This window comes from Platalea leucorodia (genome assembly GCF_965183815.1).
Source record: "Platalea leucorodia genome assembly, chromosome: 6".
Lineage (NCBI taxonomy): Eukaryota > Metazoa > Chordata > Aves > Pelecaniformes > Threskiornithidae > Platalea > Platalea leucorodia.
The window spans coordinates 803,725-823,725 of NC_138828.1; the positions used below are offsets into that span (position 1 = coordinate 803,725).

A 20,001-nucleotide genomic window follows, 5' to 3' on the forward strand; every position below is an offset into this window, starting at 1 on the left:
AACAGATGAAGCAAGACTCAATATCTGCAGGGCCTCAGTGAGCGTTCCCTCGAAACAAGGTTGCTCTGAAAACAAAAAACCTAACACTGTCAAGTCATCTGTCAGTTGACATCCACGTGCCTATTTACCATTATAATTAAGGGAAGAGTGCTACCAACAGGGAGTCAAAGTGAGCTCCCACAAGGGTACAGAAATTCACCCACACAAGCAGGGTAGGAAACTTGAAAATGAACGGCCACATTTTTGGCCATCTCCTTATTCCCTTCCCCAAAACATAGATCAATACTGTCTTTGCTTCCTTACGGTACAGGTTGCACAAGCTGTTACGTTTGCCTCTTCTACTGCAAATAAAGCCAGTGTCTATCTCAACTGAAAGTTCTCTTCCAGCATTACACACAATGGGGTGGTTTTTCTTTCCAGTCTAGGAGTATTTACTTTCTACTTGTAGCACTTGTTCTAATATCATCACCTATTTGGGTTAGCCACCCTCATATTATGAGGTCAGTGCCTAGTTACCTTAAGTTTTCTAAAAACTTCAGAAGTTAAACTCAATGGCAAGTTTATTCCAAGGCATATGTGGGGTGAGTGAAAAAAAAAAAAAAAAAATCAAACTAGAAGCTACTCATTTTTACAGATTGTTTGAAACAAAGTTACACTATAATGCAGGACCACAGGATTATTTTTTTTTTTTGGCCAGCATTATCAACATGAACTATGCCATGCTCATTTCTAACAAGTCACCTGTCAGATAAGAGTAAAGCATCTTTAATATTGTCATCTAAAACAAAAATAACAGAGAACAGCAGTGAAAAGCTTGCCCATCTTTACTATCGAACTATGTTCTAGCTACACGTTGGTTAGCACAAACAGCAGAACAGAACAATTTCACTTTACTCTCACACAAATAATTTCCCCATTTCTCATCATACTTAATTACAAAGCCGTGTGAAACCGACTTCTACAGTTTCTCAGTGTTCAACAGCTCAGTGCCCCAACAGCAACAGAAACTGAAAAGCAAGAAGAACTAATGGGATTCCAGCTATGAGATAGATATGATCACCTTTTATCTTAAGGGAACAATGCTAAGTAAAGAACCCCAGGTGATTAACACAAACATTTTCCCTGCATTTACTCTTACCTCGACAGTACTCCATGAGAATGAGTACCTCCCAAACATTATCACTTATAGAGTTCACAGCGCAATCCAAATAGCTCACAATATTCTTGTGCCCAGATAATTCTTTCTGAAAAAGAAAATGCACATGACACTTCAGCACCGCAAAATTTAAACGGATAAAAGACAGTACAAGTTTTCAGACAACCACTTACGATGTCAAGTTCCCCGTCCCACATCCGCTGCTCGAGATAGTAGCGCAAAGACAGACCATAAGGTCACTGCTGCCAGCAGCGTCAGAGCGACTGCTCCTTACCAAACACAAGGCAATTACCGCTCAGAAAGCAACACTGCCGTGCCACTTGTGGGACCGTGCGCACACATCCCAACGGTCGCGTTCTCTAACAACGCTGTGCAGTAGCCATAGCTAGAGCTTGGATATGTAGGAGATATGGAAGAATCAAGCTACTCGTGCCCATCTTAAACTGAACTGAAAAACAGCCTCTCGCAGTTACTAAAAAAAGGCAGCTAGAAAAAAAGCCACAACTGTTATAGGCTGAACTACTACAAAGTTTTACACAGTTATTACACACAAGCAACTGAAGGTGTCCCCAAGGAAAAAAAAAACAACAACCAACTTTTAAGAGTCATTTTACATGCAGAATTAAACAATGATTGTTTCACATCTGACTATACAAGTGTTGTATCTGTACTACAGAGTTGTTGCCTGTAAGATAACTTAACATATAAGTATGTCTTATATCAGATAATGAAATAGGTGCTGCTACGATTAGAACACAGGTAAGCTGGAAGCATATGAAGATGGAGATAAATAGTCTTCATGCTATTTCTGCTGGAAAGCAATATATCAGATTTTCTCTTGCCCAGTCAGCAACTAATTTTTGTTCATTAATTTTTCTTTTTACCTGTCAAAGTATCATAAATTGAAGTGTGCCTCACTAAACCTTCCAGTTTCTCCTTACTTGCTAGTCATCTGCTGAAAAATAACAGAAGCTGCAGTGACGTAGGGGAGTTGAGCTACACTCGCATCAGTAACCTCAACATCGGACGGCTACTTCAGTAACACGACTGCGCCTACTCGAGATGCCAATACTTCTGGAAGCCACCAGCAGCATCACTCAGCTAACCCGGCTGTGGCACACAGAGGCCTCGACAATTTAAGTTACCACTGCAGAACTGAAAGAAACTACTTACAATTGGGAACCAGATGTACTGACCAAATTGACTGCGTTATCAAATACATTTTTCAGAATTGCTTTAGAAGTTAATCACGCACCACCCCTAAACTCAGCATTACGTTCTGAAACTAACGGGGCAAAATCAGGACCTCAAGGTCAAAAGAAAAGGGATTCTAGAAGTGATTGTCATTAAAGAGGCATTTGCTGTACGTATATTACAAATGGATATGTTCTCCAGTTACAAATAATGGGCTTCTTACCATAATTGTGATTTCTCTCTTGCATATGTTGAGATCCGGCACATTATTAACATACATTCGTTTCAGTGCACAACGTATCCCGCCATGGGTACGTACCAGAAACACAGTTGAGAAGCCACCTGCAAAAAAAAGAGTACAAGCATATGAAACTACTTGAGTTTTTGCTATTCCTCTAGGCAACATCACTACATACTGAGAAATGAATAAGTAAGTCTTCGTCAGTCGTGAAGAGTAACGAACACTTAGAAAGTTACTAATATTTGCTACCTCAATCCATTTCACCTAGGTGAAGTCATTCTTGACAGAAACATAAGGATCCTACTGGTTTGTTACAACATTAAACGATAATATTTGAAAAGGATTTTCACATTCAAATAAATTCATAAACCCTAGTGCAAACTATGTGTTCAGGTATCAACCCTGAAGTACTTTCACCGTCGACCAGAAACCTGAACAAAGTGAAGGCATTCTCCAGATCTTCACAATTTCTAAATCCCCCAGTATTTGATAAAGGTTAATATTAATTCCCTAAACGTGCATTTTAAAACATAAAAATTAAAATACTAAGAGAAGAGAAAGCCTTGAGAGATACCGGCGAAGTCACGCAACGTTTCAGCGTAGCCTCAGGACAGGTAGAACCTCCCTGCCATCACAGGCGGTGCAAGCAAGCAACTCTAATGCCGTGTTTCTATTTAAACCCATACTAAATAGGCAGTTAAGAATTAACATTTTTCCCACAACTACTCCAATCCGGAGCATTCCTAGTCCGACAGCGGCATGAACTGTGAGCCATATACTCGAGCCCACCCCCCAGCTTCCCACCACGAGGTTTTTCTTTTTCTGTTCGCCGGCAGCAAAGAATCACGCCGACAGGAATTACAGACAGAAGCAAAGTGAAACAGCCTACGCAGAAAGTACTTCCAAACGCTCAGGCAAAGCAAAGAGCAAAACAACACTCTCCTGTCTTATCTGTCTTCTGCTCGTCTTAACTACCGCTCAAGGCCTCAAGCAGATTACATTAGCATCACCTCAAGGTTCACATGCACAGCTTTCCCACAGTTGCAGAAAACCCGTCTCACGGAAGAGCTCATGTCAATCCATGCTCTCCTTAATTAACTGCTGTCTGATGGTAAGCCAACTATTACCACGGGAACTTTCAACTAGTGGAAAAACTCAGGTGTACAATCAGGACAGAAATACGTACATTAAAATGATTAACTGGTGCGGTAATCAGGCAGTCAACTGAAATGCACGCGTTTCGTGTTCCCTGATACAACCTGCAAGCAGCGTTCATCAAGCAGAATGCACTTCGTTGGATCCAACTCTCATGTGCTTGAACACACGTGCACATAATAATTTACAACTGAAGAAGTTTTATTAGGAAATTTTCTTGAAGATTAAATATCTGTTATTTTTTAACTTAACTGCTCATATAGCCAAATGAGATGCTACGCCGTCGAAACAGAATTACTGCCAACTTTAAGACAACAGCCTAAGCTCTGCAAAATTATTATACTTAACCTAGTTTACATAGGGCCTTGGCGAAACATTGAGAGGACGCCTGCTCTGAAGTTACTCAAGTTCTAATGTCAAACTCCAGCTGGGGCTGAAATGACCCTATAGGGTTGCCCTAACACCAGCCTGGGGAGTTACGTTAAGAGTGATGCGCAGACTTTCGTTAGCGGAAGATTTTTTGTACTGTCCTCTCAATAAAAAGAGACTTCTTTTTTAAGCAGCAATACTTGACCAAAAGTATAAAGCAATACTCCGGTAAAGCACAACAGTCTAACGATTAAAAGACAAAAATCACTTCTTATCTTTTTAACCAGCTTTATACCCTTAAAATTCTCTATAACGAGCAGGAGGACGAGAACAAATCGCCAGATGTCAGGCTTCCCTCAGAATTGCTTTTACGTAACCGCGGCAGACGCGACTGGGAAAAAACCATCAGTAGAAAGCAGTGGAAAACATCTACATACTCAGCCAACTGCTCTTCTTGCCATTAGGTGGCAATACGAGCTAATACTTGAACCCTGCCAGAGCTGTAAAAGCAGACCTATTCCCCATTTTGCCAAGGAGTAGATATGTGACCTTGACTAAGTTTCCATTAGTAAATATCACCGCTATAGAAGTCCTTTCATCAAAGAGCCAGCTGGCCTAACTCTGAACAAAGCTTGAATAAGTATATTAGTATGTACAGGAAAGTTAATAGCCACCAGTGGTGTGGGAATCTTTATCCAGCAAAACCCTGAACCATTACACTTCAAAAGGTTTTAAGTCATTTCTGACGTTAAAACTTTGCACTGGATGCACCGAAACAAGCAATAATCAGTGCTGTAAACGTTCATGAAAACTCCTATTGAGCACCGCTACCTGTGGCGGGGCCAGGGGGAAGGAGGTGGGTACATACACGGCCGTGTCCTGGACAGAAACACAACCAGAAATAACGAGTACTTGCTTTGCCCAGAGACTCAAGATCGCAGACTGAACAGAACCACGCTTGCAGGGCCCGTCAGCAGAAGAGCTGGCATTTCACCAACATTTTCAGAAGCCGAAAAAAATTTCTCTTATCTCGTATCAGTGAAGACAGAAAATACCCTCAGCTTTCCATAATACAATGCATCTGAAAAAGTTTAAAGAAACCTGCTGTAAGCTATGGCACATAAGAAGATAACAAGAAGGTTCCAGATGTTAAGCCACTATCTTCTCCACACACTTCCATTCTTTACCACCCATCACGACAATTCTGGTTGCCGCCTAAACTCCTGATATAGTTAAGTCAAAACTGCCCCACAGCATCCCCCAAGGACCTCCCCACCTTCCCACGGACCAGAAATATCACGACATGCCGCAGCTGGGCCCACGACAGGTATGCAGGCACTGACTGACTAGCACATATCCTTTACCTACCCGGCAACGAGCAACAGCTTCGCCAACTTTAAGGCCTTTCCATCAAAAAGCAACATAAGACTGGGTGGTCTTCTTCACGAGAGCACCAAAATTTACATTACCTCTGTTTAAAAATTGACAGATAGGGTACACCGACCCAATGTAATCACCTAGCAAAGTGCACATGTTCTCAGGCTGTTAACAGGTTTGGCAATACAATTATATGAACCTCGCCGCCCTTAGCCATTTCAGTATTTCAGTGTAGCAAACCCTTTAGCTTACTTGTCAGTAAATTTTAGATACCACCTAAAAATTGCCACTAACATATTCAAGACAACGGTACATAAGGCTAGCAGGCATAGGCAGAGAGCATAAGGCCACAATCCCATTTTTTCTCCTTTGTTCCACATCCTCAAGAACCAACTCAAATGTAAATTGAGAGGCCACAGAAAAAGCGACCGAGGAAACCATAGGGCCGGTAACACAGCCAGCACTCCAGACCCGAGTATGGACTGACTGCAGTTCCCAAGCGACTCACACGCAAAGCAAAAGCAAAAAAAGCATCATTTTGCATGACGACAGGAGCACCGCATCCAGCCAACCTGTATCGGCCCACGTGAACTTGGCAAGGACATCCCACAGCCTTCCTGCTAGGTGCAACTCAAGGAGGCACTGCATCCGTGGGCCTCACAACCCCGACTCATCTCTGTTACTCTCACCCTTTGCCACAAAGAGCTACCAAGACGCTGTTTTCCCCTCAAAATACCCACATCCTTTTCATCGTGTGCTGTACTGTTAGAAGCAACTTACCTCTATCCCCTTTCCCACATTTGAAACTTTGTACTGGTTTTGGCTGGGATAGAGTTGAACTTCTTCATAGTAGTTTATATGGGGCTATGTTGGGGATTTGTACTGAGGTAGTGTTGATAACACACTGGTGTTTTAGTCGCTGCCGAGCAGCGCTTACGCAGTGCCCAGGCCTTGTCTGCTCCTCACCCTGCCCCGAGCAGGGTGGAGGTGCACAGAAAGCTGGGAGGGCACACAGCCGGGACAGCTGACCCCGACCGACCACAGGGATTTTCCATACCACACGATGTCGTGTTCAGCAATGAAAGCTGGGGGAAGAAGAAGAAAGGGGGGGACACGTTCAGAATAATGGCGTTTCTCTTCCAAGTCACCATTCGGCATGACAGAGCCCTGTTATCCTGCAGATCGCTGAACACCCGCCTGCTGATGGGGACCAACGAATGAATTCCCTATTTGGCTTTTGCTTGCACGCCCAGCTTTTGCTTTACCTATTAAACTGTCTTTATCTCTACCCATGCGTTTTCTCACTTTTGCCCTTTCGATTCCCTCTCCCATCCCACGGGGGGTGAGTGACCAAGCGGCTGTGCCGGCCTTAGCTGCCGTCCAGGATTAAACCACTGAAGATTTGTAAAAGCTGAATCTTTACAGTCTTTTATTTCTATCGAACTCATCCGAGACTTCAGTACTCAAAAGGTGCATAAGACGGTCACACTGCACAAATGACTTGTCCTTGAAATACTTGCTAAAACGACTCTCTATAGCATTTACAGTTACGTGAGCCAGTAGATACTTAGCAGAATTAAAACCCTGAAGCTTTGACAGACAAACTCATTACGAAGCTCAGCAAGTTGGAATTCACACCTCTTTCTCACTTTGAACGGTCACTTCTTTCAGCTTATCCATCCACTTTTGAGATCTTATTAACAAGCTCACTAGCCATGTTTTGGAGTTTTTGTGGTTTTGGTTTTGTTTTTTTTTTTTTTTTCTGCGCATATTTAAGGTCAACCTTGAAAAACTTCATGGGCCTCGATGTCCTATTTATGCTTTACTGCGTCACATTCCTGAAACTCCAACCAGGAAACAGGGTAGCTGGCAGAATTCAAAATATCCTATTTGCTTACTCAGGTAGAACAAAATAAGGCTGAGGAATCTTCCAGTACCTTGACCATCTTTCAGACCGCTGACAATCATTTTGTGAAGACAGACTAGAAGAATGTCAACAAAGATATTCTGAACCAAGTTATGCGTATTTTAGATATGCAGGCAGTAAGATTTTCTTAATATACCGTCAGAACATACAGAAGCACCAAATGTTGTTCCTCCTTCCTGTACTCGACTACATACTCAAGTCTCAGACAAGCAGAACAGAACTTCAGGGGCAGAAGGGTTTTAGTGGTATAGTAATATGCAATAACCACTACCCACACCTCTAAGCGCTGAACCAGGAACAGTAGCTACTGCAGCCGCTCTCGCAAACCAGCAAGGTAAAAAAGCTTCCTTACCAACGCATTAAACCCCAGCTGTTACAGAGAGGCGGCTGAATTTCAACACCCATTTTCACATAGACACAAATAACTACTCAAAAATAAGTTTTTATAAAGCTAATCGCTATATAAAAGTGTATCTTCAGATACGGTATTTACATCCAGTTTTCCTGTACATTTCCGAAACCTGAAATGAATGAAGAAATACACGTGGGAAGCAACAGATCCTAGTTGTTCTTACATACCTACGCAATCTGGACAGGTGGATGTTTAGTAACTTCCTCAACAACTAAATGTAATCTTGGGTTAAAAAAGGACAGATGTTGAAAAAACTAATCCTTAGAGCTGGGAGCCCTAAGAGGGGGCTGTAAGGCCAACGTGACTGTCTCCATTAGGGCACAGTCCCATAACTGGCTTTGTAGTCATTATGTAAAGTTGTTCTTAATAAAGCTGAGTAACCTAAAGAATAATTGATTTCTAATGTGAAGCCAGTTTGCAAGTTCGGCTCTCAGCTTCGCATGACCTTGGCCGGCAAGGTGGCCTTGCGTCCCTCTTTCCGCAAAGCTGGATAAACAGGTTGAAGTGCAAATTACTTTCCAGTGACCCATCTACTCACAGAAATGCTGCTAACCTTTCCCCCCCGCCCCTTTCCAACAAGATGGCTATCCGCCCACATGCTAATATTCTTTAAAATACCAGATCTGGCTTTTTTGCGTTTCAGATGATCTAACACACAATGGTAATTCAGGTGTATTCATCTGTGTTCTGAATGAGCGTCAGCCTTCAGCAATACTTCCACTGCTATCTTAGCCTGCGCCACTTGATGCCTGGATCACTTTGTGCTCTCTGTTAATTCTAGAGCCGAAAGTCATCCAGATGTCTGAAGTACCTCCCCAAAACCAGGCTGACCTGCAGCCGGAGAGACCCTCCTTCAGAAGTTACACACCTCCTGAAATTGCATAGCCATCTGAGCACTACAGTTGGCAAGCCCAATGCACAAGTGCGAGCATTTTATGGACTACAAATCCACTGAAAATACAGAGTAAGACCAGTCCCTCTCAAAATAGCAGCATGAACGCCCTGCAGATAGGCTCCAAGCAATAGCAAGAAATAAAAAGCTTCTTCCAAGTCCATAATGAAGGACTCATTAAACATTTCAAGTGCACGCTCTTTGCTGGGGGGGGGGAAAAAAAAAAAAAAACCAAACCAAAAAACCAAACCAAAACAACAACAAAAAACCAAAAAACAACGCAACTCTGACCACTATAGCTTTATGAGGGGCCAGGACACCGACAAAGTCAGTGTCCTTAAGAACAGGACACTTCTGAAGAAAACCAGGAAAGAAGTAATCCTTCTCCACAAGGCAAGCATGACCTCATGAAAAAACAGCTCTTAATACCCACGTGCACCTCTGTATAGAGCACTGGGAAAGGCCCTTTTTCACTAAGTGTTAAGCACCACCACGATGGACTATTTTACCAAGAATTTTGAGTACGCTTCTTTCTGCCAGTTACCGATGAACCCACGTCAAGAGCTATTTCTTGTAGCTCAGTTCTGATCACTTCTTCACATGCTATGTAATCAACACAGCGCTCTCCTGGAGCTCAGAGAGTACTTTGGTGATCCTGATACACTGCTATCGTGCCACACAGCCCCCCTTCCATCCTGCTGCTCCGTTTCGTCTCTTGGTGTACTGCTACAGTGCCAACAACTCTGTACGTTCACCGGCACCCTATTAGGATAATTACAGGGCACTTCTTCAAATGATCAGAAACTCCCTCCTTCCCGCAGCAAAGCAAGTCCTGTCTTCCGTTAGTCAGTACGGATGATGTATCGCAGGCTCATTTATGGGAGCGACAGACTAAAAGCATACACAACAAATACATCAGTTTTGTGCAGAGAACACCAGTTCTTCAAGCTAACAAAATGTACATCTATTCATGACAGCGAAACCTTCAAAAACACACCCAACTCAAATATCTGAAAATTTTTCCTTAGACTCCAAACAGCGTGTGATTGTTGAGAAGCTACATATTAACAGAAACTTATCATGACCTTTTCAAGCCTCACGAAGAATTTTGGCTCAAGCACTCCGTTTTTGTCCAAACCTCCACAGGGCAAGGAAGCCACTGACCATGATTCTGCTTTTCCATTCCAGAACCGCCTCTGCCTGAGAAGATGATGGGACACCCCACTAACGAAGGCATCCCTTTCCCAGCTATGCGACAAGAATTCCTGCAACGGCTGCTCTACACCTCACGTTGCATGCCAGGCTTCCAGAGGGTGGCTGAAGGTCATCCAGCTTTCATCATCCCAGTACGCTGACACCACTTATTCGCTCCTACGCTGCTGCCTCCTTGCAGCAGGCGCTGCTAGCCCCGAGCTCAGCCAGAGCCTTCCAGCTACCGGGAAGGCGCCGCGCATCAGCTCTCCCACCACCCTGGCTGTACGGCTGCTAACCGAAGCCGTAACATCTGTGTGTGCTCACTGGCCTTAAAGCACCGTAACGAGGCCTTCCTGCTGAATAAAGGCAGTATTAAATGACACTAATCATATATATATACACACACATTTACATTTTTATATCTTTATAAATCTGCTCTTATGTGTGTACACTTATGTGCATCTATTTTTAGTAAAGCATATTCCACACGTCTCAGTCATGAACACAAGGCTCTGAGACACAGCTCCATTCGTAAGAGCAGTTGACAGATGTTGCCTGCAAGCTCAAGAGCTCAGCGTTCCCAAACAGAAGAGCAGAAATAGCTTCCTACCTTTAAAATAATCCATGTCTACACACACGCATTTTGCAGTTCGATATTTCTGCACTTTATTTTAAGCGTGCAGACAATGCATTCCAAGGGACACAGATACCATTGTTCCTTTTCCCACTGCCCACGCAAATTCCCACTGTGTAACAAGCTGAATATCGGGGCTAGTTTAGACAAGACGCGCTGCTTTCTTCAAACCGGCATCTGCTCTTAAAGCAGCGCTGCGAAAGTAGCAGCTGTGAATGGCATACCAACAGCACGCTCCGTAAAAAGCAGGCCTGCTACGCACACCTCCACCCGCTAATCGGACTGTTAGCCCTGCCGATGGGCAGGCACTCTCACGTTTTATTTCTCCGAGCACCAATTGCAGCCCAACTCCGCAAAAAGCTTTGACATAAGCACCTGAGAATATTTGGGGCATCCCAGACACTTCCAAGTTCCTTAGGTGCTCTGGGAAAGACAAATTCAGGTCTGATATAGATATTTGTAAAAAGACTTCTCATTTAGTAACACCTACGCACAAGACATGCTCAGGTACCGAACTGGTAAAAAAAAAAACTCATCTGGTGTTCTTACCGAGAAAAAGAGAGAAGCAGTTGTCTCAAAGGAGAGCATACAAATGCCAAATGCGCAAGTCATTTACTTTTTTTAGCCATTTAAAAATAATCAGATCAATTGATACAGTGTGCAGTCATAACCAAAACCCACAGATTACCGTGATGCAAATCGGTACTAGTATTTTTTACCATGAAGCAGTACTAAAGCTTTAACCCCAGCAGAGTTCACAGACTTAGAGGTTTCAACATGTCAACTACACTTGCTCTTAACACCAAAGATCCCAAAAGCTTGCTACAGTGCAAAAAATGAACTCTCCGCAAATTTAAGAGCTACACAACCCCCTACAGGAGACTGCCCGGAGATCCCAGGAAATCCCCTCACATCAGGACAGGCAACAGGTAACACAGACAAGGGGGTGGGATACAGAGGAACAGGAAAATTATCCGTCCCAAACTGGCATCTTATTCTTCTTTTAAATCCCAAGAAACATTCCTACGGCATTCATCTCGACAGTTTTTCCTCGCAGCGCTGAAGTCACTATTCCATCAAAAAGCCTTAACAGGAACTTTTAGCCGTCACCTCCGACCACGCTGTCATTCCCTCCTGGCCCGTAAGGACCAGTAAGGAAGGCTGAAATAGTCAACGGATAGACATTTCTGCTGTTTGCATCAAATTCGCTATATTTTGAAAATCCTGTCCCCTGTAAGGCCTCTGCTCGCCTCCTACCAGGCAACATCTCTCTCACTCAAGGAAAAAATACCTAAGATGAACAAGCCTATGAAAAGTGTGTGTGTGTGTGTTTGTGCGAGAACAACAAACTAGGATACCATTATCGGCCTTGTAACAGGCAAGCCTCCACAGACTGCAGAATATGTCATTTTTCTTGCTGCAGCTGGCAGTGTGACTTCTTCGTGAGAACGTCCCAGTGACAAGCTGGGATCAAGCCCCCCGCCCCCATGCACAAAAAGACTTTCTACAGACATCTATTCTGTCAACCCAGTATTAAGCGCATTTTAAAAATCATAATTTAATAACGTAACAGACTTCAGAACATGGTTTTTCTGTATGGAGCAAACCTGTTCTAGTCAGCTAGGCTCCTACAGCACTACGCTGGATCATCAACTAAATCTACTACAAGCAACTTCCAAATTTACGTGCTAACATTATAGCTCTAGATTTACGCCAATTTTGTCTGACAGCTGGCCGATTGAGATGCTCAAGCTTTCACCTGGCCAACAGCAAAAGGAACAAAGCTCAGTGCCCTGCATTGAAGACGATCATGCTACTCACGCTACATGCTTCTCGGAGCATCCGGGTGACTTGCTACCCATAGTTGACTACTATAATGACAACATCGCTTCTGTGCTATCTTCTGACTGTCTGCCTCAGCTATTTTGCTTCTACGGAAACAAAAACCGCCCAATTTCCTAACGCAGATAAATTTGCAAACCATTTGAATTGAACACAGCTACTGAAAGAGACGCACTTGCAATTCCTGTAACATTCCGTCAAGTTTAAGGAAGATGAAACCACGTTGACTGAATATCTGACTTAATGCATGATCTAAAAAAAAAGGCAAGCATTTCATACACCCTCTAAGTCATACATCTTACGCACTTAAGACAAAACATAGTATTTCTTAGGGTAAAACTGATCCCTTCTTTACCACATACTCTTGTTACAAGAAACATGAGAAACCTCTCTACATTTCAATTTTGAATCAAGCTGCCTGACAATGAGTCACAAACACAGTACTCCTTTCATGTGTTCTGTTATCACCTCCTCTCGCTACTCACTGGAAAAAACCATGTAACGCATTTACCTCTACAACTACATTGAACAGATTCTTGTATTTGAGTCAACTAATACTTACATTCTCTCAATAACGAGGAGAGCCCAGAACACCACCAGTAGATCACCAACAGTTCAATTACTTGATCGTGAAGATCAAAACGTGAACCTCTTTTCACCTACAGATTCTGAAATCACATTGTAACAGAAATTACTTGACAGCATTAAACGGGTCCATTATCTCTACTGACAGAAAGTAAAAGTAGGCAACTATGGTAAAATTTGGCAACAAGTCACAATCCACTGGGCTTCATTCACAAAGTCCTTAAACGAACATGCTTTCTCTTGATAGAGCAGGCCAGCATTCTTCAAGTGAGTGTCCTTTGTACAGGCCTACCACGTTCTGTCGAGTACTGCTGTTGAGTTTCCCATCCACACTGCAGTCCAATACTCATAATTGCATCCCTTACTAACTTGTCATTTTTACAATCTCCCTAGCTAGCGCAAACCACTTCTGGAAATATAAAAAAAAGTAAAAGATAGACGTTCAAGAAACACAATCCACATTTCCGAAGCCAAGAAACACTTGTCAAGAGTGACAGCTCTTTGCAGGAGCAAGCAAGATTTTTCTCCAAGACACGGAGCTTCACGTCACCGATGCTTCCCTTGCCCAACAGTAAGCTTCAAGAACGAATAGAAACCCACACAACAGAACCCTACCAACCAACCTGAACACTGTATTTTTTTTCGGTCAAGGTCAAGACTGTTGACTAAACTTTTATAGAAGGGATTATGCTGTGTCACCTAGCCCAGAACAGTTACCACAATTCCATTTCACTGTGCCATTATACCTCTAGTCTCTCAAACTTCAGTACACTAGGCATGTTACTCAAGAGGTAACCAACGTGATGCCTGTAGGCAGGATGTGCTTCCTGCCCAACTTTTCACAAGAAAGCTTTTCAACTTGTCCATGACTTTGCTAAGACACCTATAACGAGCATCCGCTCGCATGGTTACAACACCAACACCACCCCCCCAAAAAAACTTTGAACAGTAGTTTTATCTTCAACATGTGGAAATTTTTTTTTCACCATCCCTCCCGACTTTGTGCACTGAATTCAGCTCCAACTGTAGTTTACTCTGAACTGAGAACAGAGGGAGTTTGAAAAGCAGGACTAAGGCATCATCTGTGAACACAAAATAGACAGGAAAATGAAGTTACTCATTCTACAACACCGAGGCTATCATCAATAGAACCCATGAATTCAACTCATTTTATAGATTGATTTCACATGTCATTTGTTAAGTATTTTTAATGCACGCAACAGTTTATTTTTAAAAAAAAACTTGATTTTAATTCAATATAGTAATCAAGTGTTGAAATAAAATACACTTACAGAATGGTTAAATCAGTGGGTACAGATACATTATATACCTGATACGCACCCACTGCAAACTTTTTTGGGACTAAACTCCGTTTTCATACAGAATGGCTACCACGCAATTGAAAAAAAAAAAAACCAACCACCTGTTTTTTACCCAACTCTTATTACCTCTGTAGTTTGTCTTTAATCTTCCTTGAAATCACTATTTTAATTCCGATTTAAATATGCAAGCATAAGAACCCAAAGCAGAGGAAGTCAGAGAATGGATCCATAACCTCACACACGAATAACTCACCCACCGAACACCACAAAGCTACCACGGCAGGGAAGCAAGGCAAAGCACAAGGCTCGCAGCTTCAGCAAAATGGCTAGTTCTGCAGCGTCTGGGAGGAGTGCCGCCTTGCCGTGCAACAGAAACAAGCGAGTCGCCAGGCCATGCCGACATAAACCAAGCAATTCATAATACCAGAAGCGCTTCAGACCAAGGCAGATGTCACACGAAGATTCTCTGGTTTACTATTTTTCTAAGGCATCACACACGTAATAAATTAGCAAGACGAAACACATACCTCTTCACTGCTAGGAGGAGTCTACAGAGTCTCACTCACGTCTTCACATCTGAGTGTAATCACCAGTGAACTCGTTGAGCATTTTTCATACATGGGCATTATCAGAACTGGATTAACTGGCTGGACTGAGCTGTTAAGAATATCTGATAAGAATATTTGAGGCTATCAGTGTAAGGATTTTCATTATCTCACCTCACCTTCTTGAGCTGTCTGCAAATACTTGTATGTGTTTAACCTCTGAGCATACCGAAGGAGCAAATAGAGACCTATCTGGCATATGAACAACAAGGGACCAATAAACTTGAAGAGCAAAATATCTGAGATTTGACCTGCTTATTCCAATAAACATAATGTATGAATTTTTTAGGTAATGTTTCCTTGGCACCTATAAGGGGGCAGGCAGTTCTTAAAGCTCTATCTGGTACCTGTTCAAAGACTTGGAATACTTCGATTAGCATACAAAACAACTTTTTATTAAGACTGCTATCCGAATTATTTTACATCACTTGTATGCTTGGGATTCGTTCGGTAATAATACTTTCCAACTTCACACTGTGACATTTGAGGATTTAAAAAGAGACATTGAAAAATCCAAACAGTATAAGCAGCTCGATCATTTTAAATCAACCAGCTATGCTACAATGGCAAAAGGATTCTCAGTATGAGAGTCAAGATTATCCAAATCATTTAATACCTCTCATGCATCTACTGTGTTTCAAGGCAGAGTCAGTCAACAGCGCTAAGTCTGAACAAGGCAGTTATTCATTACACGGACCAGTCGGGAAGTCCGCATGTTTTTGGGTTAGTCTCAAAAAATCAAAACATCACGAGCCATCTACCACCTAAACCCAAAGACATCCTTCAACAAAAATGTCCTCTTACACATGCAGCTATATAATTCAATGTCCCCCTAAGAGAACAGCAAGTCAAAAGCAAGAAGTAAAATAGTCCGTTTGATGGAAACAATCACACATTTCAAGAAAGCACCAAAAAAAAAAAAGCTGTAAATTCAAACCAAGATTGTAGAAACTTGAAGACGTCCACATGACTAAACCAAATTAGATACAGCACACGGTGTTTTCTTTTCATAAGGTCCTGTACAGTTACGCTGCTTTTAGAACTACCATAACAATATAAGCTGTCTTTTCCATCTTCAGAGTGCCTAAGGAATCTCTGGATACCTCATTCTGAGAGCAAATAATCCTGCTGCTTTCATGAGCTCTCATTAAGTAAAAGCCAAGTGATAACTACGTAAGTGAGAACTCGTCTAAGCTGAACTCAAGGTCAATGTCTCAACTCTACAGACACAGACCATGCTACCGAGCTCTATGGAGAGACAGCAGGGCTCCAAAGGATCCAATTACTTCATTTCCCCTTTTTTTTTTTAAAAAAAAAAGGTTTTTTTCCTGCAAATCATGCACAAAACAGAACTCATCCCATGTCTAACACTGACAGGACAAATTCCATTCACACTTCCTATTCTTGTCTCATGGAACCCATGCTATATTCAACTAAGGTCCTTATACATGTGCATCAGCAGAGTCATTAAGCGTCTTGTATTCTTGAACTATGTATTTGCTCTTTATCTGAGACAGAGTTCAAAACCAAGGTACTAAGAGGAATCACCTTCTGCGTCTACACCACCGCAATCCAGAAGAGCACTTCGCTCTGTCAGCGTTCACAAACAGCACGGGTCAGGCCCATGCGCATTTAGCAGCTGGATGAAGATCAGCTCCAAATTTTGTTCCTCCATACTTGGTCTCTCCAAAGACTTAGCGCTTTCATATATATTTTCATGCAAGTAATTTAACAATAATCCAAAACAAAAAAACAAAAAAAATGTTTAGCAACGATTTCTCTAAATAAAAGCACATGCAGTTTTTCAGCCTACAGGAAATGTGAAAGAACTTAAGAACATGTCATATTAATCACTGACTTTTAGTACTATGTTTTGTTCTGTAAGAAAAGTGGCAAAATGCTGCAATAGTAAGTCATTAGAACTGCTACGGAAAGCCAAGATGCACAGATAGAAATAACAGTCCAAATAAAAAACGAAAAAAAAAGAGAGAAGTAAAATGACTCAGTACAACAGAGCAGGAATTAAACCAAGAATTGGACCATTCCTATATATTAGCACCTACCCCTTAGAGACTTGCACATTAAAGTTTCAAGGCGCCACAGGAACAAATTCACCCATTAAAAATAACTTGCAAGCTTGGAAGGAAGCCCAACATATACATTATTCCAAGTAAGATCTCCCCAAGTCCTGGAAAATCAGAATTCCTATCTTAGTTTTGTATATGGCAATCAAGGCATAGCGTATTACAGAAGCCATGAGGAAGAAACCGTCACAGAGCCGGGACGTTCCAAACTCTACCCGTATCTCTTGTACAGACTTGCTGCGTGACTTGGGGCAAATCCCTTCATCTTCCTTCGTTTCTCCATCTGCGGAATAATGACTCTCCCTAAGGGGATGTGATGTTCTTCAGATCAATACCAGCTTTGACACCTCTTGAAGAGCAAGACAAAAAATTCTAAGAAGTGTTTGCTCTCACATCAGTCTACATCATCTTTGCTTCAGAATTTTTACCATTTGCATCAGAAGTAGCAAGGCAGATGTAACGAGAATCAAGGCCAAGAAAAGAGTATCGTACCTTTACGAGGAGAACACTGCAAGTTAGCTCCTTTTCAGTTCCACAACACAGACTTGGGGTTTTTTAACACCTGCGTTCGTGTTGCTCAAGAACAAAGCAGCACGTCTTTTCCTACTCATACCGAAAGAAATATTCTCCACTTAATTAAAACAGACCCCTAGGATCAAGTAATTCTTTTTCATTTCCAGTTGTTAACCTATACTTTTCTGTGCGTTTTCCTCCACCCTGCTTCTGTTCAGAGACCCTGTTTCACAGCTGACCCCACCCAGATCCCAGACATCCCACTGCCACCAGTAAAAAGTAACTAACCTAGACAAGCGAGAGCAAGGAACCCATGAATCAGAGGAGAGGAAGGGGAAGGTTCCTACCTTCTTAACCAGTAGGCAAACATTCAAGAGACCGAAATCCATTCCCGAGACAACCACGAAAGCAGGAGAAGAGGCATTCATCTTCCCTCCTTGTCAGCAGCTAGACAACGATGAAGAGAAAACACAGAACCTAGCCCTTCAAGAGAACAGGGGTTTCACGTTCACCGCCTAACTTCTGAGGCTGGAGAGGAAAATATAGGACAAGCCATCTCTACCGCAGCAGAATGACAGACTAGAGACGACGTGACCCGCATCAGCTGCTTAGCATCACTGGCATCTCCCAACTAGGCTCAAACTTCCAGCTTAAGGTATTAGAAATCGGCAAATATTCACAACGTTTCAGGAAGCAGCTGTTCATCCAGTATATTAACAGCTTCTAAGCTAAACCTATAAAAACACGTGAGGAAAACCTTCCATTCCAAAACAGACACCTGCAAATCTAACAGTTTCTTAGGAAACGGACAGCATCTCAAGCCACCAAGTTACACGTAGGTGACCGACCACGTCTGTGCTCCTCCTCAGTCCTAAATGCAGAATAAAATGTGTTTACTAGAAGCACCTGTTACCCAGCGCTCTCACACTCTGCGTTTTGGCAGGCACGGAGCATTCATAGTGTCAGTTAACATAGCGCTGCGTACGAACAGCAACTCACTCGACTGTGGTAACCCACTCATCTGGACTATTACGGAGGCTAAAAATAGCCACAACAAGTAAAATATAGCTCAAGGTTAAGAAATTAAACAGTTTCGAGAACGAAGACTTAAAAAGACTGCTGTAAACCAAAACAGTGCCAGAGACAAGGAGCACAACCTAAGTGATGACCTCAGCCACTCCTCCTCTGAACCCCAAGAGACATCTCTTCAGCGAGAAGTGAAGCGCTCATCAGACAGCACGTGTGCGCACATTTACACCTAAAACAAACAAGCATCTACAGCTAGAAAGATGCCCAAGCTCACACAGTTCACCTGTATAGAGTAAAGCATGCTCTTTCATCCCAGATGGGAAAGGGAAGTAAGCCTGTAATTACGCTGCTCCGTAGAGACCAAGTCCCATCCCCGGCATTATCTTCAGTTCTCCATGCACAGCAGAACTGTACAAATACTTCCATATGGGTAACACACTGGATAATGACTGACAGCTCTGATATTACCCTAACAAACGCCCAGAGACATAAACACACTCTTCCCAGAATCACTGATTTCTAGTTAACACCTGTCTGAAAATGAATTCTACTTTCATTGCCTAACCAAGTTTTTCTTCTCTATGTTGACATGCAAAATACTGAGATCTAATTAAAAAAGGAAAAAAAACACTTTCAGTTGAACCAACAGAACACACACACCCAAAGTAAGATCCTGCACAGTTTCGTTTAAAGCCCGGCCAAGTCTTTCACAGACAACGCTAATATATCCTCTATTATTACATGCCGCCTTGCCCTTTGAGCGTGTCCAGGAGTTTCACCGTCAAGACACCTGCAGACGTACACCCCCTTTTACGACTACTGTAACGTTAGCATACTTAATCAAAACACATCCCCAAGGGAAAAAAAAAAGCAAGTAGATGGCACACACATTTGTTACATCTGTCTCTCGTCAAAATTTGGCAAAGGAAAGATGGCTTGAGTTTGTGCATCATATTAACATGATACCACTACAAATCAAGTTGCTTCTCCTATATAACCATCTGACTCTTGGCCACTATCCTAAAAGCTTAGCTCAGAATTCCTAGATTCCAAAGCACTTGCTCAGTATTTAACTACTTCTGGGCACACAAAAGTTAACTTGACAATGTTCTTGAAAAAGAACGGAACAATTGTGTGCAGTTAACAGGGCGCAAGATTACACGTTCCCGTACGTGGCCATGCAGAAAGGATTGTCCTTAGGGGACGCAAAGGCTAATAACTCGACAATCGAAGAGCATTAATTAGACCATGTGTCCCTAAGAGGCGAACTTGGTCTTAGCTGTACAATAGATATGTTCGTCAGCCCACAGATGTTTCCTAACCTGTTATTTACTCCTTCTGTGCAAATGAGGCACAGGACAGCTCTGGAGAGTACGCCAGAATGACTTTTCTCCCAAAGTACCCCAAAGTTCAGTCAGTACGCTACTTATCTGATGAACAAAACTGAAATTAAAGCATTCGTTTTGTGTG

At 42.4% G+C, this 20,001-nt stretch overlaps 1 protein-coding gene across 5 annotated transcripts in view; it reads right to left on the minus strand.

The window, feature by feature from the left end:
- Positions 1 to 20,001, minus strand: part of BMP2K (BMP2 inducible kinase) — a 65,584-nt gene that overhangs the window by 37,790 nt on the left and 7,793 nt on the right. For all 5 annotated transcript variants that reach the window (XR_014228563.1, XR_014228564.1, XM_082315719.1 and 2 more), the window contains exons 2-3: positions 2,574 to 2,692; positions 1,139 to 1,244 (exon numbers count right to left, since the gene is read on the minus strand). Coding sequence is in view for 3 of the 5 variants with exons in the window: in XM_082315719.1 (XP_082171845.1) it covers positions 1,139 to 1,244; positions 2,574 to 2,692 (225 nt within the window). In the remaining 2 variants the exon portion in view is untranslated. The remainder of the gene's footprint in view (positions 1 to 1,138; positions 1,245 to 2,573; positions 2,693 to 20,001) is intronic.